This window comes from Arachis hypogaea, chromosome 7 (assembly GCF_003086295.3).
Source record: "Arachis hypogaea cultivar Tifrunner chromosome 7, arahy.Tifrunner.gnm2.J5K5, whole genome shotgun sequence".
In the NCBI taxonomy this organism is placed as follows: domain Eukaryota; kingdom Viridiplantae; phylum Streptophyta; class Magnoliopsida; order Fabales; family Fabaceae; genus Arachis; species Arachis hypogaea.
In genome coordinates, this window is record NC_092042.1 from 783,298 (window position 1) to 798,687 (window position 15,390).

General features: G+C 30.7%; 2 protein-coding genes across 2 annotated transcripts; one reads left to right on the forward strand and one right to left on the reverse strand.

The window, feature by feature from the left end:
* Positions 1 to 11,390: 11,390 nt before the first annotated feature.
* Positions 11,391 to 13,721, forward strand: LOC112701726 (pentatricopeptide repeat-containing protein At2g01390). Its single transcript, XM_025752468.3, has 2 exons — positions 11,391 to 12,243; positions 12,419 to 13,721. Exons 1-2 carry the CDS (start codon positions 11,511 to 11,513, stop codon positions 13,408 to 13,410), a joined length of 1,725 nt encoding a protein of 574 aa, XP_025608253.1. The 5' UTR covers positions 11,391 to 11,510; the 3' UTR covers positions 13,411 to 13,721.
* A 372-nt stretch (positions 13,722 to 14,093) lies between these two features.
* Positions 14,094 to 15,229, reverse strand: LOC112701728 (glucan endo-1,3-beta-glucosidase 4-like). Its single transcript, XM_025752472.3, has 2 exons — positions 14,779 to 15,229; positions 14,094 to 14,311 (listed from the first exon to the last, which is right to left on the reverse strand). Exons 1-2 carry the CDS (start codon positions 15,086 to 15,088, stop codon positions 14,277 to 14,279), a joined length of 345 nt encoding a protein of 114 aa, XP_025608257.1. The 5' UTR covers positions 15,089 to 15,229; the 3' UTR covers positions 14,094 to 14,276.
* Positions 15,230 to 15,390: the final 161 nt, after the last annotated feature.

Here is a 15,390-nt window from a genome sequence, read left to right on the forward strand (position 1 = left end):
ATGGACCCTTCTAGTTAAGGAGTATTTTGTAGTAACACAAGTGCTAAAAGGATTGCTTTAATCATGATGCCAATTTTAGTGACTAAAGATGTCATAATCTTGTATGCAAGATTATGTGTTTTAATAATTAAATGTATATTGTTTTGTGTAAAAACATGTGTGATGTAAGTGTGTAACTCTTGTTTTATTTAAGTCTTAATCTTCATTTGAAAGCTGACTAGGAAATTGCTTTGTCATTTGACCCCTAACCATTGATAAAATTTAAAATTTTGAGTGTATATAATAACAATTATATGAATGCACCACACTTTATCTACCTCTAAATTGGCCTTTTGTGATTAAAGAAAAAGAATGTATCTAACATGAATAAGTTTCGCCAAGTTTTACTATCACTAGAAGGTCAGAAACATGCAATCTATGAATGAATTAAAATACCTTAACCGTGTTTAGTAATAATTTTTAGATTATTATTATTCAACCACTCCCTCATATTTCGTTTATTGTATAATATACATGTATTTTATTTTCACCGCAAATGAGATATATATCTCCTGTTTTGGACAAAAAGAACATAACTGACCAAGTGATTAAGGCTATAGCCGATCTCACATAATAACGACTGAATACCACAATAGATACGCCACTATATTCCATAATCGCTGAATTTCGGCAAATAATACGCCATAATAAACACTTAATGCCCGCAAAACAGCAGTCCAAAAAAGCAAAGACTAAAAGAGAGAGGCAACCATGAGATAAACACACAAAAAACTCACTTTTTACTTCATATACTACTGATTTTAGCATCGGAATGTCTTGAAGGTTGTTCACTCACCCGGCCTGGTTTTGTACTTGACGAAATTGAATTTTCTGTTTCTACTTCTTTAGTTCGTCATCTCGCTTTGGACTCGAACAGTCTAATTTAAATTTTCACATATATCTCGTTTGTATCTGAATATAGTTTAAACAAAATTGACTTATCTCATTTATACTTTAAACGAAATAAATAATACGATATAAATTAATAAATACTATATAAATTACATATTTAAATAAATAAAACATTTAATTTATTTATTTAGAAAAAAAATCCTGTACAAAAGGTTGTGATTGAATTGATGAAAAGGTGGGGTGTTGTAATCTGAGATAATGACCCACACGGTTGAATTGGGTTTAGTTGAGTTGAGTTAGATCTTAGAAGAGAGAGAGAACCTTATATATACTATGACGTAGGAACTAGCAAGTAGTGTCTTACACTTCAGCTAACATCAACATGCACTTGAACATTTTTATTGTAATTCTAGTTAATAATCTTATGATAAACTTGCATATTTATTTTATTATGTGATATCATACACTATTTTGCTTTTAGCACTTATTCTCCTTTCATAATCCATTGAACTTATCTAAAAAATATCATGTATATGTTAGCACATCTTCTCTAATATAAATAATTACGTGCAAAACGTCTTATCCTAATCCACTCAAGTAATTATGATGTAGTCCATGGAAAGTTACTAACTAACATTATTGGAGAGTGCACATTCCTAGCTACATGAAATCTTTCTTAATAATTTCGTCTTTTACTTATCACAAAAAGATTGGTAGATAACACATGAAAGTAGGTAAAGTGTATTAGTAATAAACAATCCGTGATAATTATGTTTCAACCATTTTCTTAATAATTGTTTTTACGTTAATGCCAAACATAGTAGATTTGCTATAATACAAATTTGATTAATCCTATAAAATTTTAGAAACATCTAGCTCTATATAATAGATTTTTTTAGGAGCTATTCAGATAAAGACGCTGAATGTTTTTTTATAAAGATATTTTTTAATAATTAAAATTTAACACATATAATCGATTAAATCGTATTATTTTTGTCAAAATTATACTAGACAAATTGATTTGACTGAAAAATAGTGAATTAAATCTTGATTGGTCTAAATTAATATTATTTTTTTATAGAAAATAACTAAAATACTTCTATTATATATATTAATTTTGAAAATTCTAAATTTTAATCCTTTATTTTTCTATCATAGGATTAGGATTTATAATTTTAAAATTAATATATATATATATATAATAAGAGTATTTTAATCATTCTCTATAATAAAAATATTGTAGTAATTTTTTATAAAAAAATAATATTAATTTAGACCAGTTCAAAATTTGATTCACTATTTTTTTTGTTAAATTAATTTGTCTAGCCTAATTTTGACAAAAATAACATGATTTAATTAATTATATATATTAAATTTTAATTAATAAAAAACAGTAATTTAAAAAAAATATTTTAAACGTCTTTATCTGAGTGATTTTTTTTATATATAGTTATATACATAATGCATTCCAGAATAGGAATAAAAAAATTATTAACTTTTTGAAAGAAAGAATAAACAAACGTATTGTTTTCTCTGAATAACTGACTTTGAATCCACGTTTTTACACTATTATTATAATCTCACACTTAAAATAAACTGACCGTTTTTAAAGAAAACAAATATAAATTAAACTAAAATATAAAAGACAAATTAAAGCAAAGATCAACTCATGACTATGTTTTTTATTATTGCTACTTGGCCTTACTGCCACTATTATTATTATTATTTATTTAGGTCCACCATATATCACAACTTTATACGCGTGCTCTTATGAGATTGCTATATTATCATGTTCTTATTGAATCAAATTTTGAAAGATATCCATTGCACAAAACCCTAATATATTCTTTCTCTATTAAAAAAAAAAAACCCTTAAAATTAAAGATTAAAAAACATTGAAGGGTTTGCTTTGTTATAATTTAAACTATTACACGTCCATTCTTGAAAATCATTTCCCTCCTATTGATGTGATTTAGCAAGTAATTTTACCCCTTAAATATGCTTTGTGGAATCAAATATAACAAAGAACCATAAACTAAAGGGGAAAAAGGGGGGAATCTTGTTAATACTTTGTCCTCTTAAAACTCCCAAGTGAGTGTACATAATGGCCCACACTTCTTATCTTCAATATACCCTTTAGGCCTTTATTTTATTCGCCAATTGCTCAAATTTGGAATTTTCTAATTTTTTTAATTAATTTAATAAAGTATAATTTTTTATTATTCAATATTTTTTATATATATTTTTTGGTCCTACTTAAATAATATAAAATGAGAGATTATATTTTATTAAACAATCAAAAAAATTTGAGAAAATTTATTTTCGAATTTATTCTTCTATGCGCCACGGATTGTGTTCAAGATCGGCAAATATTAAATATTTTGGATCTTGTACTTAATTTACCTTCTAGCTCAACAAGTGAAGAAGTCAAGAAGGTAAGGTTGGGATATATACTTGGTAAGAGTTAGACTCCAATTTTTTAAGGATTTGAGTTTGCTATTAATATAAGGCTAATTCTATGGTGCCTGTAACTTTGGTACCGAAATTGCCGAAGCTACTTTTTATGGTAAGTTTTAAATATTAAAAAATTGTTTACTTTTATATTTGAGAAAAGGACAAATTAGTCCCTGACCTTTTAACCCGCGGACATTTTTGTTCTTGACCATTGAAAAATATATTTAAATCTCTGACGTCTTTGAAAATCAGACGGATCAATCCCTCCGTCCATAACCCTCCGTCAGATCCGTCAAAAAAGGTTGACTTGGCTCCCCCTCTGCTTACCTGGCTCAACGGCGTTCCCACGTGACACGCTAGTGGGATGGATCTTTTGAAAACGGGACACATAAGTCCCTTTCACTCAAAACGACGTCGTTTTGAGTGCTGCCCTAATCCTAAAATTCATTTGGGTCGTTCCTTCATGGTGGTGGCTGGTGGTGAGAAGAAAAGTTGTTCAGATTTCAACAATGACTATGAAGGGGCATCATCAACTTCAAAAAGAAGCGTTAATGGGCATCATCACACCTCACACATAACAGAGATCATAATCATAAGCTTCTTCCGCCATAAGTCTTAGATCCTTTGCTTCAGTTCTCATCTCCATGGCTCCTTGAGAAATATATTATCTCTATCTTCCATTCCTTTTTCTTTTATCCCTTAACACACATCATCACCCATGGCGGGTGGGAGGCTCTTCAGCTCTGCCTTCTACAACACCAACAACAGTAACACTGTTCTTCTTCATCAGAACCAATCTTTCCAGCCGCTTCCTCCTCCGTCCCTCTTCCTATCTTCATCACTTCCTTTTCTCGGTCTGTAATTTTCTTTCCGTCGTTGACCCCTTTTTTTCTTTTTTTTCCTTGTACTTGTTATTGCTTGTTGTTCTGTAATGGTTCTGATGATGTGATCAAAGTTTGTCACATCGAATCATTAATCTAAGTTAGCTAGCTAGCTATTTAATCCACTACAACAAGAATTTTCAAAATATTATATTTTTATATTCATCAAAAAAAACGCACTCACCAAAGATTTGATTGGTTCAATCTTATTATCCAATTAATTGAATTGTTTAAACGAGCCATGTTCAATTGTTCATGTTAATTGATCAGGTTCTCGATCCATGGTGAGCTTCGAAGATGTTCCAGGAGGGAAGGGGTGTAAAAATGGTTAGTTCTTCTGGACATGAGGAGGACGGGGAGGAGAGCATGGAGGAGTACTTGACGCAGCCGGCGGAGCAAGTTGAGTTCCTAGAGGAACGACCTAAACAAATTTTAGGATTAGGGCATCACTCAAAACGACATCGTTTTGAGTGAGAGGGACTTATGTGTCCCGTTTTCAAAAGTTCCATCCCACTAACGTGCCACGTGGGAACGCCGTTGAGCCAAGTAAGCAGAGGGGGAACCAGGCCAGCCTTTTCCGACGGGTCTGGCGGTGAGTTATGGACGGAGGGATTGATCCGTCTGATTTTCAAAGACGTCAGGGATTTAAATGTATTTTCCAATGGTCAGGGATGAAAATGTCCGCGGGTTAAAAGGTCAGGGACTAATTTGTCATTTTCTCTTTATATTTTTTAATTTAAATATTAAATTTTATCTCATTTTAGTAAGTTAGGCAAATATATATAGGCACCATATCATGCACCTTAATATAAAAAAGAAAAGTATATAGAACCAACTCCAAATCAGTCAAAAATAGAACACTTTAATTAATTATAAATATAGTAATTAGTTTTATTTATTTATAATTTAAAATATTGGTTATTAAATGTTTCACCACATTCAAATTAGGAAGAGATACTTTCAGTATTATTGCAACGTAAATCACAAAAAATGATTCAATTAGCTTCCGTCTCTTCACCCTCCCTCCCTCTCCAAATGTCTAAAATATGATAAATCAGAAAATAGATTTAGAACTATCCAATTTACAAAGAAAAGAAACATCCTAATACCTAGTATAAGTATCATCTACATAGAAGTTTTAGATTCACCCAGAGGTATTTGACTGATTTTTTGCTAGAACCATCTTAGTTTCCTAGCATTATTCATATAAAAATAATTTTGATCACTACTAAAATCTTTTAAATTGTCGATGGATTTTAGCGACGGTTATTTTTTTCATATGTAATTAGTGATGGATTTAGTCAAAATAGCAATGATAATTTGTAAATGCTTTTGTAAATGTTTAATAAAAGGTTAATTTAGAGATATATTCTGATTTTAATCATTGATATTCAACTGTTTTTAATTTTTTTTTTACATTTAAAAAAAAAAAACTCCAGTGATGGAAGATGACCTCCATCATTAAATATTGCTTCTATATATGACTATGATTGTTTTAAACTTTTAATTTACATATAAGATCCACCCACTTGGACAGGGAAAAAAAATAGAACCGAGTTGAAAAGGACCTAAACTACTTTATTATCATCGTTGATTAATTCAATTTATGGACTCCGATTGAATTTCAACTTGAATCTTATGTCATGTTAAGAGCATCAATTCTAATTGCCTAGAGAATGGAATGTTAAAAATAGCATCATAAATTTCTAAAGTTAAACCCTTTTAAAAGAGAAACACCAACCACCTTTAATTTTTAAGTAGTTTTTTTTTTTTATCAAAAATAGAGAGACTCGAACTCGCAACCTTTTAAGTGAGTATAAAAAGATTATGCCAGTTGAGCTATAATTCATTGGCAATTTTTAAATAGTTGAAAGATGGTAAAAAGTTATTTTCAATATATTCTAATTTACATATCGGACACATTACGGACATTAAAATTAAATGATAGTTGTCTTTTATAAATTTTATAATTAGCCATTAATTTAGTTGACGATGAAGCTAAACAACTGTTTTAAATCTGTCTCCAATTCTGAATTTCATATCATTATTAGAGTATTTTACTTGTTAATTTTCAACATTGACAATGAGTTTTTTCAAATTTTTAATGGAGACTCATGCTTCTAAGTTATAATACAGTTGAAAGAGTCAAAAATATAACATTATCACTATGTTGGGTTGGTCTAAATAGTGGTTAGTTCTATAGTTCGTTTAAGTAAGTGTCGAAAGTTTAAATCCTGCGTTATGCATACCATAATTTATTAGCTAACAATAAATTCTTAAATAAAATTTATCGAGTCAAAAAGATACCGTTAAAAACAAAAAAAAATTGCGCTTCATGTATGTATATATAATAAAGTGGCTTAATCTAATGCAAAGATATTAACCCTGCTTCAATTGAAGTTTTAACTTCAACTTAATTAAATATCCTTTTCAACCTATGCAACTCATCCCATTATATTTTATAATAATGCTGCTGCTCTTGACTACACCTGTGTGGGGACTAGAGTTTCATTATAGATTTCAAAATCTTTTTATAATAAGTTTATTTTTAGTAAAAAAATTTAAATATTTTTATTTAATAAATATAAAATAAACATATTAAGAATTTAAATTAATTTTTTACATGTTTAATAAAAAAATTTTAATTTATAAATTTAATATATGTCTTTAAAATACAAAACAAATAAATTCTTTTTCGAATTGTGATATATGCATAAGTTTATGTACATGATATATTTTTTTAATTAAGAATTTGATTTTTTTTAAGTTAATACTTTTTATAATTGTTTTTAGGATTATGTTATGTGTATACTAAAATCAGCCACCAGTATAAAATATATATTGGAATATAAATATACATTGAAAATAAATTAAATCACATATGTATTTATACACAAATACATTAATGGCTAATTTTAATGGCTAATTTTAATGTATAAATAATATTTTTATTGTTTTTATTAGTAAATAAAAGGATGTACCACATTAAGCATAGAGGACAAAGATGATGAGAGATTCTATATGCACAAATGAGAGAGATCTAAATTATGAGGGGATATATGTCCTTTCATAACTATTGAACCGTGCTAAAGGAAGAGACAAATTAAGTTGATGAGAAACCGACCAAATGATTCAATTCAATGGACATAGTAGAGTTCTTTACTTCTTTTTCAATAGGCACCTCACCTATTTGTTACACCATTCACCCTCCAAATCCATTAAATTTCTCCACGTAGCACTTCTCTATAAATTGACTAATCCAACCTTCAATTTTAATTAATTTGGTTAATTTCTTCTATTACTTGTGCTAATTTATAGGCTAGAAGCTAATTTATGAAATTAATTTTTTTAGGCTATATAAAATTGAAAAAAAGGCATAATTTCCAAAAGAATGACCTAGCTAGTGCTTTACTTATTATAATATTGATTAATCCTTTTTGAAGTTCAATTCCCTATATATTTGTAACCTTAGCTTAATGATTAACCTAATTGCATAATAATCAAGATTAGAGGAGTTCTAATATTCTTGATTGAAGAGTAGCAAAAGCCAAAAAGGTTGTCCCTTCTTGCATGCCTTCTAGCTATTGTAGTACTTTTGGGTGCAAACTATTTGTAAACTAAATTGCATGCCTTATAGAGTGAATATGTAGGCCTCCCCTCATACAAATTTGTCTCCCCTCAATTCCCAACATTATATTCTAGCAAATAAACAAATCAAATTTGTGCATACTTACCCATATTTATAAGTACATACAAGAATATTAGATTTATCATTCTGTTTCTTAATTATAGTAGATAGGTTTACTAAGAAATAATATCAAATATCTTTGAAGGAAAGAAAATAAAATGTGTCTACCTAGCATATATATTTAAATGTAATTATTCATATAAAAATAATAATTAAAATATTAATATGTTATTTAGTTAAATATAGCAAATTATTTAATAATTTTTTAACTTCAGACTTCACATGAGTAATTATTATATTTTAATATTATACTTTTTTAAAAGATAAACCTGATGAACTCATATTGGGTGAAAAATTTTTAAGTATACCGATATAATAGTATTTTAATAAATTTTAATCGTTGATATTAATTATATATATTTTTTATAATTAAGATCCACGGTTAACATTAGTGTATTGGTATTTTTGAAATTTTTTTGTTTGTATATTTTATGGTTATGTTTGATAGGTATGAACGATTTGAAAACCTATTAATTCTAACAACTGATTATAGAATGGATCATTCGGATTTTTTAATTCATAGATGTGGATTTTGGACCTATGAATGGGAATATTCTCAAAACTCACAAAAAAAAAATGAGTTAGACTAAAAAAAAGAAACTTGGACAAAAAAAAGTAACTTGGACAAAAAATAAAATAAAATAACTTAGACAAATCTTTTTTGTCGATAATCTCAACTTCAGACCACTTAATCGAATATTAATTAATACGTAATCGATGGAAATACTACTGGAAAACAGCTATTATGCTCAGAACTTCTATGTGAGACTAGCTAGTAGCTAGGCAAGAACTTGGTTCAATTCCATCTATTCTAACATATGTTACCAAGTCCTAGGAGCTGAAGGAGCATATTACAAAACCAAAAAAAGCCATGATGACAAGTTTGACTTTTGTATCCAAATTTTCATGTCACCCCACCGCCCATGTTAGGGCTTTAGGGGAAGATAGATATCACAATGTTATGTCTTTTTAATCTGCAAGAACAAGAATTTGTCCTTATTCCTATCAATTACCAAAGTTTCAGACTTTGTAAAATGAAGGGTTTCATCATGTTGTGCTGCCATGCATTTAGGGTAACATATGGGACCCTCTTAGCACATGTGCCCCATCTTTCATTTTTATGTTTTTGGAACAAATTCTTTGCTCAACATTTTAGGCTTTGTATTCATTTGTTGATAACGCGGTAATGCAAATTGGGAACTGTGACGATGAGTTTACATTTCTTCAGGTTTCATATCTGATTTAAGGATAACATTGTTTGCCTTTTTTAAATTTCCATATATATCATGCCAATTCATATTTGTCTAATTGATGTCTATAGTTTTTTATTTTAGGAAAAAGTTTAGGGGACAAGTAATTTTTGTGTTTTGTAACCAGTATTTACTATTTAACCATAAAAAAAGTGAGAGATCTCTCACCATTAAATATAATCTTACACTATTAAAAATATTATTAATGACCAATTAATAGTTACAAACACACAAAAATTATTGTCCCTGACACTCTTCTTTTATTTTTTAATGTTATAATTGCAAGTTGATGATGCATGCGGTTACACATGTGCATACAATTCTTTAATAAGATAAAAATTTTGATCAAACAATCTTTTTGGGAGATATATTATATATATAATTTTTGCATGTGACATATTGTTTACCACAGATATTTATGGATCGGATCATATCTGTAAATTTGCGGTAAATATTCGCATTCGATCCGAAAAATTGCGGATAATATTCGATTCGCATATTAATCGGATCGGATAGGATTCTATCCGCATCCTTTACGGATCGGATCGCGGATATCTACTCTACATCTGCATATCCGATCCGCATAATAATAATAAAATATATATATGTTTGATATTATATTTACTTGTTTGTATGTTTTAGTTAGTAATTATTATTTATATATTGTATTATTTTATTTTTGTTATTTAAAAAAAAATTGATTAAAAATATTTTCGGAATAAATAAATTTAAAAGTGTGAAAGAAATATTTTTATTGAATTTTTTACATAAAAATATGATTAAAACGAGAAGGTTCAATTATGCGGATATATCTGATATCCGATCTACACATTTGCGAATCGGATCGGATCCGATACAAAAAAAAATGCGGATATTATATCCAATCTGATGAGAATGGTGCAGATCGAATCAAATTTTCGGCCATATTCAATCCGATCCGATCCGATTCGCGTACACCCCTATTCTTTACACATACATTAGCTATGTGATGCTATGCTTCATTATTTTTTTTCAACATTGGAACCATGTATATATGCTTAAAACTTTGGTTGATAATAACCATTTTCTACGGAAACGAATAAATTTAGAATATGATACTATTTCATTACCAATTTTATAATTATTTGGGCCAACAGTTAACTCTCTTCTTAAACGTAATAATACAAAATTATTTTAACTTGTAAGCCAAGCTGTGTTTATAGTCTTATGTCCCATATTTTATGCTCATCAATGTTCAAAGGTATACGCTTGACCTAAAAGAAACTATGATCTCTTACAAACGTGGGTAGAGTTATTTTCAAAGATGAAATAATAATCTTATATTATATTATTCCATATATAGAATATGAAAAAAATTCAAAAAATATATAATTTTTCTTTGTTCTCCTGATCTTTATTAGACTAGAATAATTCCTCAATCAAGAGACAATATCTGTGGTTAGAATAACTCCTCAATTAATGTAGACTTTTGGTTGTATATGATGTCTTAATCAGAATGTGGGGTTCATTAGTCAATTGGTTTGACTTTGATGGAAATATTCAGTTAGTTGTAATTTCTAAATTATAAACAGTGAGTATGTAGAATACTTGGCCAACGAAATTATGTACTAGTTGACTCAACTTATAGCTTGCAAAGCCTTCTCAACTTTAATTCCTTCCTAAACTATTGGAGAAACCAATGGAAGTCAAGTAAGAAAATCAAAACAAGAATGTTAATGTATCAAGCTTATAATTACTACCTTTTGAGGTTAAAAAAAAGGGGTTAAGTCATGTAAAAAAAATGGAATTCAAATTCAGATCACTATTCACATAAAGTTGTCTTGATAATTAAAAATTGTTAAATAAAAATTTAATTAAATATGTTAAATTATTTAAAGGTTTTTAATTTTTTTTTTTGGTAAGTAACGGTTTTTAATTTTTATCTTTATATAAAACAACTTCTCATGAGTAGTAACCTTTTTATTTTTTGGTCAGATAATGAGTAGTAGGTTTTCTTTTTTTTTTGTCATGGGCAAGACCTGAACAGACCCGACCCGGAATAACCCGCCCAATAAAATTCAAAACAATACAGCGTAGGCCTAAATATAGTGAATACTTTTTTTTGGGCTTGACCTTCTTTCCGGTGTTTGGTTAATAACTGGGCCTAGGCCCAAATTAAGTGAATATTTTCAAAGCCCACTGGGCCACGCTCTGCCCAGCTTCCTTTGTCTTGCTAGGCGTGGATGTGAGCACCGCCGGAAGAGCTGCCGTCGTTGGTCTGTTCCTCATCCACCGGAGACGTTATCGATGCTCAGAACATGGAAGCTCCGTGGATTTCTCATCAGAAAGTTCGCTCCTTCCGCCAATTATATTTACATGCACTCTCTTCACCAGCTTCAACAAAACAAGAAGGAGAAGGAGAAGAACAAGAACAAGAACACGAACAAGAAGGAAGAAGATTCTCACTGTGATCCGAAAGAGTACATGAGAAGCGTCATTGGAAACATATACAAGACCCTAAAGTATTCAACTTGGGATTCAGCTCAGAAAGAGCTCGAGAACCTTCCATTGCGATGGGACTCTTACACTGTAAACCAAGTCCTCAAATCCCACCCTCCAATGGAGAAAGCATGGTTGTTCTTCAACTGGGCTTCCAAACTCACAGGCTTCAAGCATGATCAGTACACTTACACCACCATGATTGATATCTTCGGAGAAGCTGGTAGAATCTCTTCCATGAAGCAGGTTTTCAAGCAAATGCAAGACAATGATGTTAACATTGATTCTATTACCTACACTTGCATGATGCATTGGCTTTCGAATTCTGGGGATGTTGATGCAGCCGTGGAGTTGTGGAAGGAGATGAAGTCCAAGGATTGTTGTTACCCTACTGTTGTTTCTTACACTGCTTATATCAAGATTCTATTCGATCATGGTAGGGTTAAGGAGGCTACTTGTGTTTACAAGGAGATGATTGAATCTGGTTGTGCTCCTAATTGCTACACTTATACCATTCTAATGGAGTACCTTGTTGGCTCTGGTTAGTGTGTGTTTCTTTCTTGCCTTCCATGTGTTTGTTATGTTGCCTAAGAGGGTATTCAAATTTCAGAGCGCTTTTTTTTTTGCTTAATTCAATTCAATTTCTCTCAGAAATTTGTTATTGCCTTCTGTTTCGTCAGTAATGGTTATTATTTTTTTGTGTGTTTGTATTTTAGGAAAATGCAAAGATGCCCTTGAAATATTTGAAAAGATGCAGGAGGCTGGGGTGCAACCTGACAAAGCTGCATGCAATATTTTGATTGATAAGTGTGCTAAAATTGGAGGGATTATGTTCATGACCCATATCCTGCGGTATATGAAAGAAAACCGCCTTGTTCTTCGTTACCCAGTTTTTGTCGAAGCATCGAAAGCTTTGAAAGTTGCCGGGGAAAGTGATGCGCTCATAAGGCAAGTCAATCCTCAATTTTATATTGATTCTAGCACCATTAGGAAGGATAATGACTGTTTCACAGTTGATGTAGATAAAGAGCTTCTATTTGTTCTCTTGAGAAAGAGAAATCTGGTTGCTATTGATCATTTACTTGCTGGAATGATGAATAAGAAAATACCTTTAGATCATAAGGGTATCTCATCCATTATAGAGGTAAATTGTTCCCATTGCAGACCTGAAGGTGCTTTGTTAGCATTCAAGTATAGCGTAAAAATGGGCATATACATGGAGAGACAAGGATATCTTTCCTTGATAGGCTTGTTGATCAGATCAAATATGTTTTCGCAGCTAGTCGAAGCCGTTGAGGAAATGTCTAGAGCTGGTCATTCTCTTGGAATCTACCTGGCTTCAATTTTGATCTATAGGCTTGGTTGCGCTAAGAAGCCTGCTTATGCTGTGACGATTTTCAACTTGTTACCTGATAACCATAAGTGCACTGCTACCTATACTGCTTTAATTAGCGCTTATTTTGCCTCTAGAAGAGTTAACAAGGCACTTGATATACACAAACGTATGTGCGCAAAAGGGTTTCTGACTGCGGTAGGAACTTACAATGTACTGGTTGCTGGTTTGGAAAGAAACGGTAGAAATTCTGAAGCAGAATTTTATAGAAAAGCTAAGAAGAAGTGCCTTCATACTAATGCTGGTTCTGAGGAAAGGGTTTGCATAGAGGAAAAGATATGCAACCTTCTGTTTGCTGTGGATCTAGTTCATTAGAGATGCCAACACCTTGCAGGAAGTGCTTGTAAATTGTAATGTTAGAGCAAAAGAACGTGGGTATTGCATTCTTGGAAACAACCATATAATGCATTAAACAAATTCAACCGTCAAGAGGGTGGACAAGATAGAAGATAGTTGAGTAGTTAGAGGTAGAGAGAGTTGTCAATTTTTATATTTTGTAAATTGTACTGCTAATTTGATTTATGTTTTAATATGATACTTTTCTTTTTGAAAAGGTTAATAGAAACATGAAATATTGTGTATAGTATTATCTAAAGTTATGGAAATTCAATATATTTTATTAGCGATTTTATAATGTTATAATTGTCAACATATAAATGTGGAAACAGGGAAAGAAAATGGAACACTCCCCCTTCAGGCCTTCACACTCCCATTTACTCTTATTGAATTAGAACATCCTTACCATGTAACAATATTGTATATATTACTATTGAACCTTGATTAAACTAAATAAACCAATGAACCCACTAGTCTATTGTAATTAGGATAAAATATAATACCAGTGATATTTTAAGTCACTAACATCTATATTGTAGTACCCAAAATATGAAAATAGTAGCACATTAATTCATTCGATAAGAAAGAATTTAGAATGATATCAATAATCAATGTGGAGGGGGAAAAATATCATTAATCTCTTTGAGATTGGACACTAATTTGCATAAGATTTAATGAATTTCTCAGTCTTAGACTGAGATTAAACTCAATTAATTAAGAAATAAAACAAGGAAAGAGCACAATGCTTGATGGGGATTACACAGCCTCAATGAAAAGAAAGGAAAAATAAAATCTAAGCTGTAGATTCTGCTGCAGCTATTTTTAGTCTTCAGTGACAGTTCCAATTAGGGAATGAAGTCAAAGTGGCAAGAACCATGACCTGCAATCAAAGGATATATATTATTATGTTATCATCTACACAAATTTCTCAATAGAAGGACTCATTATACTTTATTCTGAAATAGTAGTTTATTTTAACAAAGCGGTACATTAAAAAACCGATAAATCTAGAGACAAATTGTTTTATGATTCATCGGTTTTTTTAATATACCACTTTAATTAACAATGGAGGGAGTAACATTTACTAGCTTGGATTGATTCCATGACTTGTTTGCCAAGTTAATTTGCCTTTTCTTCTTTTTGATGGCATACATGTTACATATAACTAAGCATTTAGTCAATTTTAATATTCATAAACTTTTTACAATGTCACATGGCCTTCTATTCTTCTAGATCTGCTTTTGCACTCTGTGCCGATGTGAACATGCATATGTTCTACTTAAAAAGCATTATTATAATATTGTATAATGTATATGTTATCTAGAACCAGTTTAATTTAGAACTTACTAGGATCTGCTTCTGTTGTAATGGCAGCACCTCGGAAGAAACAAGAACCACCTCTGTGCTTGAACTTCTGAAAGTAGCTGTTGAAGACATAGGAAGCATGGTCTTTCAAAGTGTTTGGATAATAGCATGGTTGGTTCACCTGGATTTTGCTACAATCTGCACCTCCACTTCCACAAGCCCAATTCAGCGCCGCCTGCAACTCATCGTCGCTGCCTTGCGGATCAGCTATGCACCATTGCTCATATTCAGCAAACACTGCATCATGTGACCATAATACAATGCAATTTAGGTAAAAAAAAAAAATAAACATTTATACACAAACATTGGTGGATATTTTAACAACACATGAACACTTATGTATATTTTTTGACTGGAAATGGAAATGTTCATTCAATTGGAGCCAATATGTCGCACATGGCCAAATTTGTTACATGACCTGGGGCCTCCTCCATCCATACATAATTTGGAGTGGTAATTGCCAATTGGGCTAACTCATGGGCTACTTTATTTCCATTTCTTTTCACATGACTAAAGAAAACTAATCTAAATTTTTTGCATAAATCCAAGGCATCAGCAATGAATGATCCAAAATAAGAGTCTGAGATTCTTCCT